Source organism: Magallana gigas, chromosome 2 (genome assembly GCF_963853765.1).
Source record: "Magallana gigas chromosome 2, xbMagGiga1.1, whole genome shotgun sequence".
Taxonomy (NCBI): Eukaryota; Metazoa; Mollusca; class Bivalvia; order Ostreida; family Ostreidae; genus Magallana; species Magallana gigas.
In genome coordinates this window covers 47,137,247-47,157,532 of record NC_088854.1, presented here as the reverse complement: position 1 = coordinate 47,157,532, position 20,286 = coordinate 47,137,247, and the positions used below count along the sequence as shown (strand labels likewise).

Here is a 20,286-nt window from a genome sequence, read left to right as displayed (position 1 = left end):
TGAAGTTTAAATTTCATATTTAACATTCAAACATAATAATATAACACTTCATTTGACAAATATATATATATTATGAAAATTACAGTTCAAGGGTCTTTTGGTATACTTATGCAAAACTTTTTTAATAGAAAGGTTTTTTTTTTTTTAATTGGTATGAAGTGTGGCGATAAGCAGCATTGAGTTTGGTTGATGAATATGATGAGTGCATTAGATAATGCATTGTGATCAAATGACTTGTGTTGTCCTCGCGATACACCTAGCCTTTTCAATGATAAGGACAAGTGTCAGCCATAGTTTTTTATTTGCATTCTTAAGAACAAAAGAAAAATTGCTTCAATGTCACAGAGTTTCAAGATAAAGGATTTTGTTTTAGAAATGTATTCCTCTTTTATGAGTTAACACCATTTTGAGGAGTTTTGTTTCAAAACACACTTAAAACACAAAGAAACGTTAAAGTGAAACGTAGAGATGGCGTCATGTTACCCCCAATATCTTCACAGCTTATCGCTCTCTGTCAAAGTTACGCCAAATTCTTGCGACGGGTGACGATGTGACAAAATCTGTATAGTTTCTGCAGATCGGGTCTATGCTTGAAAGACTTTTCTTTATGTGCAGTGTTAATGCATTCAGCATAAAATGTGTGGTATTGTGTTTTGAACTGTTCCCTATACTGTTCACTAAAACCCGATAAATGAATTTAAATGCAATAAAAGGAAAGAAGGAGACCCTGAACAAGGCTTTGAAAATGGAACAACAATGGCTGGCTTAGGATTTGAATGCCAGTGTGAAAACGTGAAGTCTAAAGCTGGTCTTGGTTAAAGGTGTTCTTTTCGGCATAAAATTCTGGGTACAAATGACAGGGCAGGGCTGTAATTTTCTAATTATTGCAAAGTAATGGGTGGTGTTGGCAAGAAAATGTCAACAGAGAAAAACAGATCTTCTGTGTTGGGCTCACAAAAAAATGGCACCCACAGAGAATGAAACAGACAAATTTCTATATACTATACATATATACACTCATCCCTAGGGGGGCAGTAAATTTCAATCATTTAGAAACACATTTAAGTAAATGATCCATGAATCAAACTATTTGATGCACACAATTAACTGCCATTGTTAAGGATCTTTTTTGTGAGGTTTGATATTTTTTTTTATTTTGCCGTCTATATAGAATTCTGTAGATCTTGCGTAACAAGCCAACATCAATCTTGGAGCCTGTTTTCTTAATGACAGACTCTTTGTATGTAAACATTTATGGAGGGAAACATAACACTTCAAAAATGCTGTTTCACACTTTCTCTGCTGATGTTAATTCAAAACATTTAAGAAAATGAAGGTCTGCTAATCTGATTAGTTTGTGGTAATGTTTGCTTATCAGTCAGACATCACTGTTGTGTATTAGTGTTATCAGGGAAAAAATTGAGCTAAATTGAACATTCTTTCTACTTGATAAGCATATGTTTTATGATACAAAAATAGATAAATTACTGATTCTATTTGTACTTTTAATGTACTGTGGAATCATTTAAATTCATGGGGGCCAATTTTCGTGGATTGTGAATTGTTTGCTTATTTGGGGGGATGTAATTTCGTGGATGCGCCGGTTTTCAGTTTCAGTAACAAAGATAACTCTTTCTAAAGTTGTTTTTGTTGAGGATGTAAATTCGTGGGGGAGGGCTACCCATGAATACTACGAAAAATTAAGCCACCACGAATTCTAATGATTCTACAGTAATTTGGGAATATCATTTACTGAATATGAATGTTTACATTAATTACAGGGATCAATGGTCAGCTGAAGTACTCCCTACTGGAGGGTAACTCCTCATCCGACTTTGGCATAGGGACAGACAATGGCACCATCTACACCCTACAGAATCTGGACCGTGAGACACGGTCAGTGTACTCACTCGTCGTCATAGCAACAGACCAAGCTGAGCCATCAAGTTCTCAGAAGAGTACTACTACTGAGGTGAGTTTTTGTGGATACCCAGTGAAAAATTCAGTTGCAAGTGTTGATGTACTGAAAAGTTTAATTGTAATTAATATCTAATTGTTTTTTGTTTCCTTAACAGGTGATCATCACAATCTTGGATGTCAATGACAACTCTCCTGAGTTTGTGACTCCATCCCAGATCTGGGTGAAGGAGAATTCCTCGGTGGGGTCCATTGTCTATTCAGTCAGTGCAGTGGACATTGATGAGGGTGTGAATGCCAAAGTGATGTACAGTCTGGCTTCTCATCCAGTGTTCTCCATCTCCCCTTCCACGGGTCAGATCAGCCTGTCAAGCCAGCTAAACAGGGAGCTGATCCAGAACTACACCTTACAAGTCACCGCCACGGACCAGGGACTGGAGTCTCGATTCTCCACTCAGAAACTCGTGATAATGGTAGAGGACGTCAACGACAACCCACCAGTGTTTGTGCCCTCTGTCTACTCAAAGACGGTGCGCGAGGATGTTAAAATTGGAACCACTCTGCTCCAGGTTACAGCAACAGACAGTGATTCTGGATTAAATGGTGTGGTGCGATTCTTTATAACCAGTGGTGACGACAATGCGGATTTCAGCATGGACCCTAGCAGTGGTGTTCTGCGAGTGCAGAAGAATCTGGACTATGAGAGAGTTAACAAGTACACCCTGACCATCCAGGCGGAGGACATGGGAGTCAGCCCTCGCTATTCTGTCGCTTCTGTCACCATTACCATCCAGGATGTCAACGATTTCCAACCGGTGTTCCAAAATTCACCGTTTTATGCCCTGGTGAGGGAGAATATGGCTTCCTCTCCCCCTGTGCCTGTGATCACCCTCTCTGCTGTGGACTTGGACTCTGCCCCTAACAGTCAACTAACCTATGTACTGAGGGAGGGAGACAAAGGAGTCACCTCCCTCTTCCAGATCAACTCGGTATCAGGGGAGATAACCTGTAATCAGACCCTTGACAGAGAGCAGGTGCCCCAGTACAAAGTCTTGGTAGTGGCCATTGATTCTGGTAAGTTGTACTTAAGATTTGTCTTTTCTGTATTCTTGTATAATTTCCCAAGAACTATTCACACTGTAACCCAAATAATGGAGAGATTCTTTGTGTTTGGTACTGAAATGATTTGTAGGGTCCATAAATCGTTGATCAGTCTTTGTATCTCTTTTGAGAATCTTTGAAAAGCTGAAGTTGTTTTCTCAGCAAAGATAACAAAAATGACAATTTAGCAAGGCTATACATGACAACAGTCTTTCAAAGTGTCACATACTTTTTGAAGTTTGAATGAACAGGTGTCCAGATTCCCAAGCAAGGATTCTTTGGGCTCCATTCATCATGATTTCACAACTTTAGAAATAAGAAAGAAAATTGTCTTAATTGAGTTATTACAGAAGTTGTATTCAAATTTGAATTTGACAAAGGAAGAGTAGTTCATGACAATTTAAAAAAAAAATAAAAACTTTGACAGTAAATTTGAGTTAATTGGTGGTAAAACTGCCCTGCCAACGAACAACAAAATCTTTAATTACTAAGCCATGGTGCATGTTTAAATTCTGGAAGTTGTTCTAAATTATCGTCATGTACTGTTAAGTGAAGGCTTTGAAAAAGCAAATATAATTGACACAAAAATCAGGTTTAAAATTCTTGTAGTTGTGATATAAATCTCATATGTCGTCATTTTATGAAAAAAAGGAGAATAATTTCTTCATCTGTATGCAAATAATCAATGCCACTTCAAAAGATCAGGCCTAGAATAGCCGTTCAACATGAACAGCAGTTTAGAATGAAATAAATGCAGATTAGCGTAGTTTTTATGGAGATATATCAATTTAGGTGTAGAATTTGTTTTGTTAAACCAGACATTGGTGTGTTTTTGTGGTACGATTGTCATTCCCCCTGGGAAGATAGGAAGAGATAACACATAATACCAATGGATTTGATCGAGCAGTGAATCAATTATAAAAAACCTTTTCCCTGACCCCCCCAGGCATGTTGTAGGTGAATTGAATTGTCCCTGAAAGATTCAATATTCAGATAAGCAAAACACCCAATTGCTAGTTACTGAAATTTATAAGAAATTCGAAATTGAATTTTATGTAATTTGGGGGTGAAAGGCATGTTTGGTGTGTGCCGGTTTTCGAGATTTCACAAAAGAACTCTGCGTAGATATTTATCTTCCATCTTGAATTTTGCCACTTGACTGTGTCAACTAAATGGTGATGAAAGTTGTAGGGGATCTGATATATAGCTAGAAAGCTCCCATACAAATGCATTCAGGTGATCATGAACACATTCTTTCCATCTTGTACACATACTTTCCATTTCCCGTCCTGATCCAAAGGTGTGAGGATTTGGCCAATACCTGACGATGTCCACATAATATGTTCTGTGGGTCGTCCATCATTTTCTCCCCATTGACAAATGACCAAAAGGAGAAATTGATGATTTATGGTCCACTGATGAGTGTAATGGTTGTCTGACACACTGCCCAGTCTGACTTGGTGGGGTGGTATGTGGGGACTGAAAGCTCTACCCATCAGCACCCTGATTCAGCCATCAAATCATCTGTCTTCCTTGACAACTTGATTGAAATTCCCTTCACCCAGGGGCACAGAAAGTCAGATTTTCCATTAGAAAAGCTGCATTTTGTTTGAGACATGATGCACGCTATGATCTCACGCCATGAGAAATGAATTTGATTACTAATATCTTAGCAACTATTCACTTTGAATATTTCATGAGATGGCCAGAGATATGACAGTAATTTTTGCTCCACTGTTCAAATCTAGTTATGAGCTCTGAAGAATTTCTAAAATAGCTTTCAATAGAATTGTGTACAGAGGTGTATATCACCAAGCATTTCTCTTTGATAAGGCTCATATAGATAAATTTATCTCCGATGCATAAAGGTGTTGTCTAAATATTTTTTCAACTGTTTGTTTAAAAGGGAGGTTTAACGTCGCTATTGCCAGGCCCATTCACACTGGTACAAGATATGATTCACCGAAAAGATAAAAAAAAATAATTGTCATTTTCTCCACTTCTATCAATCTATGTATTTCTAGATATCCAGATACCGAGATACTTTAAAGTGCTATTCGCAGGCGTTCAAAGATTAGACGATCTTGTCATTTAAGAGAAACTTCTGAACTGGTATCTATTTTGTACACATTAGAACAATGACAGATTTTGAGAATGAACAAAAGAGAAATTGGACTCTGGTGTCTCTTGTGTTTTGTTGCATCGGAGACGCTCACTTACGGAGACAGCCTTTTTTTCTTTTGATTAATGGAGACAGTATCCGATATACATCCCCCACACACTGATATCTATCCTCCACAAAGGATGTTACTCTCAGTTACTCAGCTTGGCATCTGATCACATGATATGATAGAGGGATTATGACCTGACTACACCTATTGAAAAAAAATGAGTTTTTGTCAGGCCAATAGTCATTACAGGCCCTGTTTCCTATTACATTCCCATTAACAACAAATATTCTTCAAAATTAAGTCAAAAATCAATTAATCATAATAAATCATTAAAAAAGAATAATTAGACAAAGTTATTGGTTTTTAAAGAGGTAAAATCATGAATTTATCTGAATTTAGATAACCCATTACATTTTTTTGCCAAAAGATTACATTGCCTGGTATAATTGTTGAAATTTTTAAATGTGTATCTCAAAATGAACATTTTTCTGTTTGACAGGATCTGAACGGCTAACAGGCACCGGAACCATCTACATCGAGGTGGAAGATGTCAACGACAACGCACCAATGTTTGATCGAAGCTCCTCTTACGTAGGTCATGTACAGGAGAATCAGCCAGGACCCACTGACATCCTGACAGTGACAGCCACTGACAACGACAGTGGGCCTAATGCTCAAATCAGGTTGGTGCTGCTAAACAGACTATAGAGTTAATGTAGACAGTATAACAGTTGGTCTATTTTGCACAAATCAGGTATGACCAGACCAACGCAGTAAAGATTGAAAACAGTGAGCATATTGCTCAGACTAGCTAAGCTATTGTCCAACAACTTTGCAGTAGGACAATATAACCGTGGGCACATTTTGGTCAGAGATACTGCACTGCACCCCTAAATATTTGGTTGTAGGCATTACTTTACAAACTAACTATTAAGTGTAGAACAGTGGACCTTATACTCAAATACTGCAAAACAAAGCAAATTAAGGTGTATAAAGAGTTGAAAGTTCCAAATTTGTTCATAAATTTGATGATTGAAAGTTCAAAATTTTGAAAGTAGTCATCAATTCAGTCATTGCATATCACCATTACTTCATGTCAGTCAACTTCTCATTTTGAAGTACAGTAGTACTTATATTTATGAATTTAATTTTTTCATGTCCCAAAGATTATTTTCATTCTTGGTTGGATCTATTGTATTTCTGTCAGGTTCATTAATATGTTCCAAAGTTCATCAAGTTCATGAAGACATTTTGGGGTTTCTACGTCGGGGCTTTAACCAGGTGGACCATTTAACAACATGCCCAGGAAACTTATTAACATGATAAATACAAATAAAACATATGCATGTACTAGAATAAGTTTGATTATGACAGCCATCATATTTAAGGATAAATACGGTCATTCACCGAAAAAGTTTTTTTAAGTTCTTTAAAAGAATGATATAGCAGAATTTAAACGTGGGTAAATCTCAAGAACATACAATCAAATTTCATTTAATAGACTTTATTTGCAAAGGCATTGAATGCAATTGCGATGCAAACAGTGCAGGCAGTTTTATATATGACCTGGATTAATGTCTGATTGAGCTGCCAGGTAAGTCTGAAGTATTAAAACAAAAGCGATCCCTGGCTCGGTTTCTGGGAGACCTTGATTGGATCACTACTGTGTCTTAGTTGGAGTGCGCTCCACGATCAAATGTGTGAAATGGGTTGGGGAAAGGCGACCCAACATATACCTCTTGTCTCGTAGTGGAGGAGTCTTGCAAACATACACAAAAAACATCTACACTCGTGTACAAATAAAACACAACTTTCTTTTCTCTTGCAATTGATTAGTATTAGTTTTAAATCAATACTTAAGGTTTTTTAAAAATGTTTGTACATCCACATATAATCAATATATTTTGTTATATTTTTTGTGTGTGGTGAATCAAACAATTAATATTGATAAACTTTGGTATGCATTCCACAGATATCTAATCATTAATGACAAAAAATCGTACTTTTCATGGAGTGCATAAATGAATTTAGATTTTGAGAAGATGTGAATTATTTGATTTGGAATTGAATGAGCTTGACCCCAGTAGAACTGGCCACTAATTTTAAAGAACTGAGTTGAATTTGACAGAGCTTCAATGGAATATGTCATTTGAGGAAATCTTCACTTTGCAGTTTGTGGGCTATGTACATAATCGTGATTTAGCGCTTTCGTCACATAGATTGAAATTGACTAGTAGACCTAATTGATTCTTTTTAAACAGACAGTGTGAGAGCTAGGTAAATTTCATATAATGCATTTGAATGGTTTGTTTGTAAGTTATGGGGTAGGTGTTGATTATGGACATAGCATTTACAGTCTGCGTTTTAACACGAAGAGTACTGAGGCATGACAGAGAAAACACTGAGTAGAGGCTTTACTTCTCTCTATCAAATCAAATATTGAATGCAGACTTTAAATTAACGTTAATGTATTACTGTTTTTTTATTGTTGTTTGATTGTAGTTATAGTCTGCTGGATGATGTAGATGGTAGATTTGCCATCAATACAAACAGTGGCATTCTGACATCCCAGAAACTCTTGGATCGCGAGGACACCGCACTCTACCACCTGACTGTGGTAGCAAAGGATCATGGGAACCTGGCCAAGTCCGCTGAAGCCAACATCACTGTCTATGTGGACGATGTCAATGACAACGTCCCACAGTTTGAGAAACAGACCTACAACAAAACACTGAATAATCCAACTTCTTTAGGTACTGGGAATAGTGCAAGTCCTTATTGTATGTATAGCACACAAAATGAGAGCTGCAACATTATACCATAATCTTTTTCAATGGAATGTTAAGATAGCACAATCAAAATGCTGTACAGACATAGGTCAAGTTCTTTCCAAGTACCGGTACCCATTCTCCACCACTCAGTTTTGTTTGTTAACTTGCACTGTTTCATATTGCAATGGTACTTGACAACAATTGGTCCATGGCCAGTAATGTAGAAACATGTACCAGGGTATTGGTATAAAATATCCAGAAATATTGAGAATGTTGGCAAGCAGTAATAGTTTTAAAAAACCAATTCTTTGAAGATCTCATTTTCCAGTTCTAGAGAGTATGTTCAAAGATCGCTTGTACAATAAACAGTTCTTTGACATTACAGGTCAGTTTGTAGTGGGAGTAACCGCCGTTGATCGAGACGTTGGACCAAATGGACGTGTTACTTATCGGCTACAGGGGGGCGACTGCTCCAAATTCAACCTGGACAGTCAGAGAGGCATCATCACTGCTGCAACCTTCATGTCTGGAGCTGGATCGAGGTTTCAGTGCACAATAGAGGCTAGGGACCAGGTAAGTGACAGAAGATTTACAGTTATCTGATATATTGATGATTTTGTGGTCATTCAAGTGAGGAAATTGAGTACTGTGGTATAAATATCCTATGAACACTGTTGCAGGGTTCACAAGAGAAGATGTCCACCACGACACTTGTGGTTGAGATTTCGTCTGTAGGTCCCTCAAGTATCCCTGTGTTTGACACAGTGAACAGTCCTGTATCACTAAATGAGGGAGTCTCACTGGAGCATGTGGTGACTACTGTTACCGCTCGACCTGCAACTAACAATGGTGTCATCAAGTACAGCATTGCCGGTGGAAATGTTGGCAGTACTTTCCGCATCGAAGAAAGTTCTGGAACCATTCGTGTGGCAGGAGAAGTGAACTACGAGATGACCCCTGATTTCCACCTGTGGGTTCAAGCAACAGAGGGTGACAATCTCTTACTCTCGGCATATAAAGAAGTTGTCATCAACATCGTGGATGAGAATGACAACACACCCCGCTTCCAAGAAGGAGTATACATTACATCTATCAGAGAAAATGTCCCAGTCTCCTCGAAGGTCTATACAGTGAATGCTACTGATGCAGACAGTGGGGACAATGGAAAGGTTGTGTATGTCCTTGCTGGGGGAAATGTGGACAATATTCAGGGTACATTCAATGTCGACCCTGTGACTGGAGTCATTCAAACCAAAGTGGCTTTAGATAGAGAGACCCAGGATTTTTACAATCTCATCATTGAGGCTCATGACATGGTAAGTCAGTGTATTCAATTGTTGAAATATTACTACTTTATCTTGCAGATTTAATTTCCGTATAGTTTTGTAGAACATTCAATAATTCAAAGATAATGTAACATGTTTCCTATAATTTGACTTGTGGCCAGTTACATTGAACATTACCATGTTTATTTTCAGGGATTAATTCGTAGAACTGGCACCACCACTGTCAGAGTAACACTAATCGATGTCAATGACAACTCGCCTACATTCTCCACCATATTCTCTGTGACCATACCGGAGGATCTTCCAGTCAACAGCTTTATCATCCAGGTGACCTCCACTGATAAAGACATTGGAATCAATGCCAAGGCTCACTACAGCATAGACACCACAGCCAACTACTCCAACTTGTTCAACATTGATGCTGACTCTGGCAACATCACCTTGAAGTCTTCCATTGACAGAGAAGCACTCCGAACTCAGAGAATCACTATTCCACTTATTGTGGATGATGGGTCTTTTTCTACTCGTGGATATCTACACTTGTTTGTCACGGATGTCAATGATAATGCACCACAAATTCAGCCCCCAGTTACCTTCAACTTCTTAGAGTTGCAACCTGTTGGCTCCACTGTTGGCAAATTAACAGCCCTTGACAATGATGTAACCTCACCAAACAATGTTTCCTATTTCTCCTTCAAGCTGCCATCTTCAGAGTTTGCCATCGATGACACGACAGGTGTAATCACATCCAAGGAAACACTTACCTACATCTACCACAAAAGCTACTCTAATGCTCTAAATCAGAGGGAGCTAGTGGTCATTGCCACAGACCTTGGAACACCAGCCAAGTCCTCCGAGGCCATCATCACCATAGAGATAATTGATGCCAATGACCACGCCCCAGTGTTTGATCAGGACCTGTACTTCTCTGCGGTACCCGAGAGTGCTCCTCAGGGAGAGAGAATACTGACCGTGCTGGCTCAGGACAAGCTGGATGTTGGGCAGAATGCAGAGGTGGAGTATTTCATTGAAAGTGGAAATGGATCCAGTTATTTCTTCATCAACAAAACCACAGGTATGTTACACCTTTAAATTTTTTTCAAATTTATAAAAATACTGCATTTTCTTAATTTCCTATGAAATTTGTTTTTCCTGTGTTCTCAATGTAATTTTTATTTATTACAGGTTTAATCACGGTTGCTCAGGTGTTAAGTACCAAGAGAAACCAGGATTTCACAATTACCATTCGAGCAGAGGACAAAGGAATGCCTCCTAAATCAGCTACAGTTCCTGTCCATTTGTCAATCACAGCAGAGAATAGCTACACTCCAGTGTTCCAACCTGCAAGCCGTGTGTATAACGTCCAGGAGGATGCTCCTATTGGTCAGAGTGTTGCTAGGGTAACTGCCACTGATCAAGATAGTCCTGGTCCCAATGGTAAAGTCTCATACTATATACTAGGTGGAAATCCAGGTGGAGTTTTCCAAATCAACTCAGAAAATGGTGTCATATCTGTTGCTAAGGCTCTGGACTATGATTCTCCAACAAACATATATTTGCTAAATGTATCTGCAAGGGATTCTGCACTACATTACAAAGAAGCAACTGTCATCTTAACAGTCCAGTTGACTGATGTGAATGACAACCCTCCTTTGTTCACACAGTCTCATTTTGAAGGTTTTGTCCCAGAGAATTCTCCGTCGGACACCAGTATCATCAAGGTCCAGGCAAGAGACATTGATACAGGGGACAATGCACGCATTGAGTACTACATCAGTGAGTCAGGAAGTGACCAACTCGCTCTCACTTTGTTCAAGATCAATAAAGACACTGGAACTTTAATGACCAAAGGAATTCTGGACTATGAAAACCAAATCAAATATTCAATGGTTGTCATAGCCAGAAATCCAAATAACATAAATATGAGAAATACTGTGAAAGTCACAGTGCATGTCACTAGCGTCAATGAGTACTACCCAGAATTTGTGCAAAAGACCTATGCCTTCTCTACCAAAGAATCTGCTGCCAATGGAAGCGTTATTGGCAAAGTGAGTGCAACAGATAGGGATAAAGGAATTGATGGAGTGGTGTATTACTATCTGATCGGTTCCAGCAATGTAAAAGGGTTCAGTGTCAACTACAAGACAGGGGACATCTTTGTATCTGGTAAACCAGATTATGAGAGTTCTCCACATGTAGTGCTGAATGTTTTGGCCAAGAACTGGGAGAGTGTGAAGGGAAATGACACTGATACCTGTACAGTCACCATCTCAGTAGAAGACGCCAATGATGCACCAGTATTCACTCAGAGCCTGTACCAAGCCAGCATTCTGGAAAACTCTGCAGGAGGAGTCACTGTCACTACAGTAACAGCCAATGACAGGGACAATATGCCAGAAGACAGACAGTTCAGTTACAGAATTCTGAGGGGTAGTGAAGAGTTCTCTATTGACTCCACGAATGGTCGTATTCACACCACAGGTAGAGGGAAGTTGGACAGGGAGACCAATGCCACCCACTCCATCCTGGTGGGAGCTGTGGACAGAGGAACCCCACCTGCCACAGGTCAGTATAGGTTTAAAATTAGTTTTTGAGACATTTGGAGGAAAGTTTTTTCTGTTGGGAACGCACCCAATATCTGATTTTTTTTTTGAAATTTGATATTTTCAAACATTTGGCTAATGGATGAAGGTTAATTAAGTTATCCTTTTTTTGTTAAGCATTTTAAATTTTTGTTTATATGGTTATGTACTGTATATATATGTTTTATTTTTATGTTTTTAGGATCTGCAACAGTGAGAATAACCCTACTTGATGATAATGACAACCCCCCTTACTTCACTCCAGCAGACTTGACTGGGTACATCAAGGAGAACATGCCAGTGGGGACCAGGGTGATGGATCTGGTCACAAACACTGCTGATCAGGATCTAGACCTGGTGGGACAGCTAGGAAACCAAGGCCCATTTGGCTATCAAATCTCCACAGGTTCTGACAACTTTGAAATCTCAGCAGAGGGACTAGTGGTCACCAAACAGGTTCTAGACAGAGAGGCACCCCAGGGAAGTGAGCATGATGTCACAGTGATTGTGAGAGATGCTGGTACACCCACTCAATCAGCAACCTTGACATTCAAGGTCGTTGTCGAAGACGTTAATGATTCTCCGCCTCAGGCTAGAGATCTTGTAATCCAGGTCGGTGTTTTTGAGACAACTTTGCCTACAGCTCCAGTAGCAGACGTTCGACCGCTGGACGAAGATATCACAGGGACCTACACTTGCACTGTGACTGATGAGTACTACACAATAACCAGGGGTGCTGGATGCCAGTTAACTCTACTCAGCTTCCATACACCACCTTCGCGAACACTGAATGTTCAAGGATCAGATGGAAATATAATGGTGTCTTATAATGTCAGATCATTACTGGTTTATTTCGATAATGTCACACTGGATAATGTTGTTATCATTTACATTGATGGAATTACAAAAGCAGAGTTTGTGAAAGAAAAATTTGATAATTTTCAAAAAGCTGTGTCAAAGTTATTCAGCATAGAGGACAGTGTGACCATTCTGAATGTGGACTCCAAAGATGCAGGAACCCTTGTATATGTCAGTGTAGTCAAAGCATCAGGAACAGTAGTGTTGCATGACTTCTTGAAACAACAACTAAACTCCAACAAGCAAGCTGTTGCGAGTGCCATTTTCCCTAACGTGGTCAATCCAGAAAACAGAATCCAGATTGGATACTCTGTTTGTGAAGTCTCCACATGCAATTCAGGGACTTGTTTAAACCGAATCAATGTGAGATCGGGCCTCCATACCTTGGACTCCCCACTATTTGTCCTGACTTCTCCAGTCATGGTGCCTGACTTCTACTGTAGCTGTCCATCCCAGTACACTGGTCGCTACTGTGAAGAACCAGTACAGCCCTGTGGGGGCGGGTTCTGTAGCAACGGTGGGTACTGCCAGAATGGAGTATGTCAGTGCCTCGAGGGATGGCTTGGACAGAACTGCACACAGGATAAAAATGAATGCACATCCAGTCCATGTCAAAATGGGGGTACTTGTAATAACTTGCCTGGATCTTACACCTGCCATTGTCCAGATGGATACACTGGACAACACTGCGAGACCGGATCCAATCACTGTGCATCCAGTCCATGTCAAAATGGTGGCCAATGCAAGAATGAACTGGATGGCTTCCACTGCCAGTGTCCCTATGAATTCTGGGGAAGTCGGTGCCAGCATGTGTCTAAAGGCTTCTCTGAACAGTCTTACATGGAGTTTAATTCAATTGATCAGAACCTGAAGGACATCGACCTTGACCTGACCTTCTCCACCATCAAGTCCAAGGGACTTCTCCTGTACAATCCAAGCAACACTGGCAAGTTCCTGGCGCTGGAGATTTTCAACAGAAAAGTCAGATTCTCCTTCAACTTTGGAGACGCCACAGCAACAGTTCTTACTGTTCCCAAGAATGTGTCAACGGGAGAGTGGTTCAGAGTTCAAGTCCAGAGGAGGCTAGCTGTAAGTACAGTGTATAATAGTTTTCATTGATAAAATTTAAGGATAGACATAATGGAAAATGCTAGGTATTATTTCAAATAGCTTTGAGATTTACTTTTATCAGTGTGTCTGATTAAATGACAATAAGAGGAGTAAAATGACAATGGTTTATGCCTTTATGGTTGTCCTTGAGAATTGAAAGGTGTTGTGCATATTTAATATTTGAAATATGATAATAAACTCTTTTGTAAGACACCAACTGATCTGTCTTAAAATGTAATTAAAATCATTTTATTGAGAATTTATGTTCAGGAAGCAGTGATTGTAACTGATAGAACTATAGAAACCTGGAACATTAAAATAATCCATGTACAATATGAGCCTCCCTATCTACATTGTATATGGGAGCTCAGCTGGAAGCCTTTTCTCTCTGTGTGGCTGACATTTTGGATCTTGTTTTAGGTTGCTGAATTAAAGGTGACCCACTGCCCTGCTACAAGTACAGAATGCAACACTTGCCAGATCGGAGACGACTCCTGTTACAGGAAAGGCAGCCAATCAAAGTAGGTCCTACTACATGTACTTCTCATTGAGGACATTATGAGGATGAGAATTAGACTGCAATGGCCATTTTTGGACTATATTTATCTCCTTGAAATGAAGAGCTCTGAATAAAGATATTTAAAAATATATAAATTTTAATTAAATCTAAAATATTTCGATTTTTCTTTACTGAATGATTTAGTTTGTGACAAAAAGTAATGAGTAAAATTTAAGGTAGATTTGATGGGTAATTTATGGAGCATCTAGCCTCCTAAACTGTGTAATGACATGTCCATAACTAGCTGATTACTTCCTATCAGTAGAAACTCATTCAGAAAACCAAAATAGAATTCCTGCTTTTGTTGTTCACCTGAGGTTAAGATGGACTTATCTTCTGTTCTTGCAACTCTTGATTGTGGCCAAGCCATTACTTTGTTATTGTCAACAGTCATGATAGAAATATCTTTAGAATTTTGTAATACAGAGGTATTTGCAGTCAGGGGGATTTTTTTATACTCCGATTACGCGGTTTTGAGATGTGGGGTTCTATTAAGATTAAATTTACTGAAACTGTCATGCCTGTCTGCTTTAAGAGAGGGCACTCGGGTGTGTAAGCTTATCATTGCCATTAATTTATGAAATGGATGTAAGTCTCGGGTAGTCTGCGTACCCTACGTATTTATTCCCCATTGATGTGTAGATTACACCACATTTTTATTGTATTACGGAGCAGTTAGGCAGCTATTGTGCTGCATTTATACATCGCGGTTTGAATTTGTAACTCGATCGAGCTTTTTGAGTTGTGTTCAGTCGAGTAGAACTCTTCTCCTTCGCTTTGTAAACAGCCACCGATCTTATTGGGTAGGAGTCCATCTTGACAATTAAATCTGTCAATGGTCAAGTAAAAATAGATGAAGAGATTGATTTAACTTGATGGTTTAAATGTTTCATTGTTCCAGTACAAATGTCAGAAGTTGGCCTTTAATTAATAAAACATCTGTACACATGAACAAACAACAATCAATAACTGGTACCAGTTCTATAGCCCAGGTAACTGTAGATGATAGGTTGGGGGTTTGTGTTGTACCTTCTCAGTTTTATATTCCCAACAGATAAAATGGCCCAACTTTTGTATGGTTTACACTGCTACAGGGTATGCCAATGTAAAAAAACCTGATGATATATGACCAGAAAGCTGTAATCAATACAGTTATATTGCAGTCTAATGTTTCTAAAGCATTTAATTCCTTGTATTGACAAACACAACCACTGTCAATTACTGACATCAAACCAACACCCTATGACTCGATAGGATCAGTTATCATAAGATCTGACCAAGTTTAGGGGGATAGTGTAGGTAAATAAACACTCATCAACACTTTACCATCATACTTTGATCTGACTTTTTTTTTAAAGTGTAATTTTGAAGAGTTGCATGTCTGTAGGCGATTTGTTTAATAAGGTTCTTAGGTGCTCTCTTGACACTGACTTCCAGGATGTTTAAGATATTTTCAAGATTTTTAATGAATGAATCAGTTTTCAATGATGTACTTTTACACTTTATTAAATTTCAACAGAAAGTTAACCTTTTGATATTTGTGTTTTTGTAGCAACTATCTAGATTTAAATGGTCACCCCATGTTCCTCGGAGGACTCAAAGACATAGAAATCATTCAGACCCGCCCAGGACAAATCAGCTCTCATGACTTTGTGGGCTGTGTGAGGGAATTCCGAATCAACACTGTCAACCACCTGACATCCACCACCCCCAACAGCCAGAGTAATGTCCTCGATAAATGTCCTCGTTCCTCACCGAGTGGTCACTGTCGGGCGGGCAGCTGTAAGAATGGGGGTCGCTGTGTGGAAGAGTGGGAGGGGTTCTCCTGTCGATGTACTCTAGGGTTCTCTGGGACCACATGTGAAATAGGTACGGTAACTTGATTAAATTCTATCACATCTGGTCTAGAAAAATGAAACTCATACTGTGTATGTATTATTGATTGCCAGTATTTATGATAACAAAATTTACTGACTTTCATTGATAAGAATCTCTTTGTAAAATATATATAAAAAAACATGTTGTTATTTGATGATATAGATCTGAGTAAGCAGTCTGTTTATCTTTATCAAAATTTATTTTTAATTTGATCTTATGTTTTTTGCAGCATCTGGACCACTTGGATTTGGATCAAATTCACGTGTAAGTTTCATTCAGAAGGAATCCTATAGACGAGATCAAATCATAAGCCAATCAAATTCAAGAAAGCGACGTGCCATTGACACATCATCGGTTATGATCAGATATCGAACAACTGCCCCCCAGGAACCCTTGCTGATTGTGTCCACCCGTACTGATCAAGGACTTCTCTGGGTACGTATCAGTCAATGAGCTGCTATCACAAGAATTTGATGCAAAGACTCTTTAGACAATGTAATACATTTTGTTGATAAATGTGTGTTCCTGCTCCAGTCAATATCCATATTTATTTCTGTGTGTTCTGGTTTGATAGGTTGGATCAGGGAAGCTGGTGTATACATTCGGATCTACCTCTGCAGTGCTCAGTGATGGTAGAGTACATGATGGAGAATGGCACAATGCTACCGTCGTCGTCACAGGTAAGCTCCGTCTTTTATACAAAGACAGGGAACTTATATACACATCAAAGTTTTAATTTATGCAGCATCATATTCTATTCTGTCGTTTAATCTTTCTAATGGAGGTTGTAATCTTTACAGGAAACCAAGTGACACTGAGGTTGGATGATAAGGAACATCAGCAGACACTGAGTGGAGCGGTCAAGTTCTCTGATGTCGCAATCACCAAAATGGTGCTGGGATCTAGTGAGTCGCCAATCAATGTGGACAACAGCAAAGTCCATGGTAAGAATCTCGAGGTTAACTCTGAAAATCATAAAAAATAATAAAAGTCATGTCATAGAAAAGTTTGGGAATATCAGCATGCTGAAATAATTTTTCTAAACCTTTTTTTCTTTCATTTCAGCTTTTTCAGGCTGTATATCCCTGTTCAAAATTGATGGGACTCCTGTGCCACTGAATGGCTCCACAGATCGTTTTGATATCACACCAACAGAAAGTGTGGAGTCTGGATGTTCCGCTTTGTGTGCAGGAAATCCATGTGGAGGAGGTGCTTGCTCAGTAAATCTGGAAACTCGTGTGTGCGCCCAAGTCAGTGAGCCGCCAGAGAGCCTCAGTATTGGCATCATCGTTGTGATTGTGTTCTTCGGAGTTCTTTTAATCGTAATCGCAATGGTGTTTGTGCTATTCCGCATGCGCCGTCAGAGAAAGGATCCCAAAAACCAAGCCGGACCAAAAGAGAATGGTCACGTGAACAAAAGTTACAACAACAGCTCACCTAGCCACCAAGATTCTGGGTATGGAGAGAATGATTACAACCGACAAAACAACCTGAACACACCATACTCACCTAATGGACTACACAGACCTGATCTGATCAACTCAGATCCAACTCAACGGAAGCCGTACGAAATAGATGATGGTACCGTAATCATTGACAATGGTGATGTGAACATGAACCAACTAAATGATATGCCAGAACACTATGACCTAGATAATGCTAGCAGTATAGCACCGTCTGACATAGATGTTCACATGCACTACCGAGGTTATCGCTCAGGTTATAACGACAGATCGCGAGAACGTTCTCACAAGCGTCACAAGGAGAGTCCTGCTACTGGATACAAGTCCCGGGAAAGTCCAGGACCGGGGGCCCTCAAACTACAGACCTCAGGGCGACTACGAAGTAGCCCTGCTAATAACTTAGAGGTGCCACACAATCCTAGTCACTCCGCTAGGAGCAGTCCTGCCAATGTAGGAATGCGCAATAGTCCTATCAATCAACTTTCACGTCAAAGTCCGCAAGTGCGGGCTAGTCCATTGATTCATTCTAATGTGAGAGGCACTCCAGTGTCCAACATTCATCATAGCAGAACAGAATCAGAACACAGTCTTGCCAGTCATCATAGTAAAAGTTCAACTAGCTCATCTGTTCCTAGAACTGTACTGCCTAACGGACACGTCAAGTCCAGCAGGCACAAATACTACGACCCAAACTCGCGTCAAGTGAAGGGTCTTACTGTTGAGGAGATTGAAAAACTGAACGCCCGTCCACGCAGGCCCAGCCCTGTGAGTTTATTGGATGCTGTGTCGTCATCAGAGGAGGGACGTCACATGGCTAATATACGAATGAGCACAATAAACAGTGACGTGGAGCTGGTGGCACCCGAGTCCAGCTCAGAGGATAGTGCTAATGACTCGTTCACATGCTCAGAATTTGAGTATGAAAATGAGAAAAATAAGAATGAGTTTGATCCTAATGCAATGATATTTTCGAAAGTGTCAGAAGTAGACAATGAACACGAGGATCCCGGTCATCCAAATCGAACTTCCCAGTCTGATGGCCTGGACTCAAATGGAGGTTCGTTCGCCAGCACGGTAGGTTCCTCCGAAGAGGGACCTCATGCTGAGCACAAACTACTCAATGGCCACTTCGCCTGGGATTACTTGATGAACTGGGGTCCAAGTTACGAAAAACTTGTGGGTGTGTTCAAAGACATTGCTTCATTGCCTGACGGAGAGACGAGTGAGAATCAGGGTGATCCCGTCGCAGCAGATTGTGAAGAATATGTGTGATTGTGTGTGTGTGTCTGTTTGTGTGCAAGTCCTCCCAACATTCCCTTATTTATTGCAGCAGTTATTGAATATGCAAAGTCAATGTTTATTGACATTTATACAAAATTGTAAATACATTGTATGATTGATCAAATTTGTACACAACGTTTTTATTATTTTATTCAAATTTATGTTTTATGTTTGTTTGGTGCAAATTTTTGTCATAGTAGAAAATGAATTATGAGAGTGGAAATGGATGTATAGTTTAACCTCTTTTTGCATCATAACTGAATCCAAACATTTTGTCTCAAGTGTTTCACTAGTTTTTATAAGTCCCATGAAAGGTGTAAAGCAATATCATTGTATTATAATTACTGTTATGTCCATGCCCCAAACATTCCTAATAGTCTTTGAGACATCATATATTTTTATAAGTTTTAACAAAAGTCAACTGAGTTGGCAATGATGAGAGTTACAAAAGTGTGCATTTATTATTTTGTTGATTTCATATACCCTACTTAATTTTTAGTCCAGTCCCATCAGAACAAAGTAGGCATATACCAAAGTTTCTGACAACACAGCATTTAATTCTACATGGTTTAACATCCAAGAAAACTTCCAAACATATTTTGAATTTTTTTTTATTTTTATCGGTGGCCAAAGATTTCCTATTTGGTTGGGAATGAGAAAGTTTCAAGTGAAAAAAAAAGAATTTAGAAGAAAAAGTTGAAATTGATATTTCTCTTCAAAAGCATTATTAAGTATGAAAAGTGTTTTAATGTTGACAATTTTTTGTTGATAAACCAATGATATTCCTTGAAATGGAGAATAAAACTCCATGCATCAAAGGCCCTGTTTGAAGCAAAAAGTACAGTTTTGTAACACCAAAGTGTTTTTAAATTTATACGAAAAATTTTGTACATCTATTTTATAGCTCATTAATTGCAATAATTGACAGGTATATGTTATAATAAATGCAATCATGTGATTAATATCTGTAAAATAAACTGTCACCTTTTATACTCATAATAAAATATCTATAAAAGAGCTGGTTTTGTCTTTGAAGTATTCAGCAAAAGAGAGACAACTCAAACTATGCACCTGTGTTAATCCAAATAATGGAGGATTTGTGTAAGCTCAAGAGGTAGCTATTATCAGGACAATGCCACAGCAGTCATTAAAAATTTATAGTACATTGTCTTGTTATGTAATAATGAAACATTCAGTTTCCAAGTGTATCAATTAAAGGATGCTGTGGCCGTCAAGTATGCTGTTACTGACCTGCCGACATCATATTATCAGATTATTACATTATTGACAGTGTATCAACTCAGGGGGA

At 39.0% G+C, this 20,286-nt stretch overlaps 1 protein-coding gene across 1 annotated transcript in view; it reads left to right on the top strand.

Moving 5' to 3' along the window:
• LOC105341032 (cadherin-related tumor suppressor) overlaps positions 1–19,994 on the top strand; it is a 39,960-nt gene extending 19,966 nt beyond the window's left edge. Inside the window, exons 5-19 of the mRNA XM_011447313.4 lie at positions 1,782–1,972; positions 2,076–2,991; positions 5,689–5,872; positions 7,692–7,942; positions 8,346–8,533; positions 8,641–9,276; positions 9,439–10,321; positions 10,432–11,811; positions 12,031–13,775; positions 14,217–14,317; positions 15,908–16,224; positions 16,463–16,668; positions 16,808–16,913; positions 17,034–17,177; positions 17,299–19,994. Of these exons, the coding sequence (XP_011445615.3) occupies positions 1,782–1,972; positions 2,076–2,991; positions 5,689–5,872; positions 7,692–7,942; positions 8,346–8,533; positions 8,641–9,276; positions 9,439–10,321; positions 10,432–11,811; positions 12,031–13,775; positions 14,217–14,317; positions 15,908–16,224; positions 16,463–16,668; positions 16,808–16,913; positions 17,034–17,177; positions 17,299–18,968 (8,918 nt within the window). The 3' untranslated portion in view covers positions 18,969–19,994. The remainder of the gene's footprint in view (positions 1–1,781; positions 1,973–2,075; positions 2,992–5,688; positions 5,873–7,691; positions 7,943–8,345; positions 8,534–8,640; positions 9,277–9,438; positions 10,322–10,431; positions 11,812–12,030; positions 13,776–14,216; positions 14,318–15,907; positions 16,225–16,462; positions 16,669–16,807; positions 16,914–17,033; positions 17,178–17,298) is intronic.
• Positions 19,995–20,286: the final 292 nt, after the last annotated feature.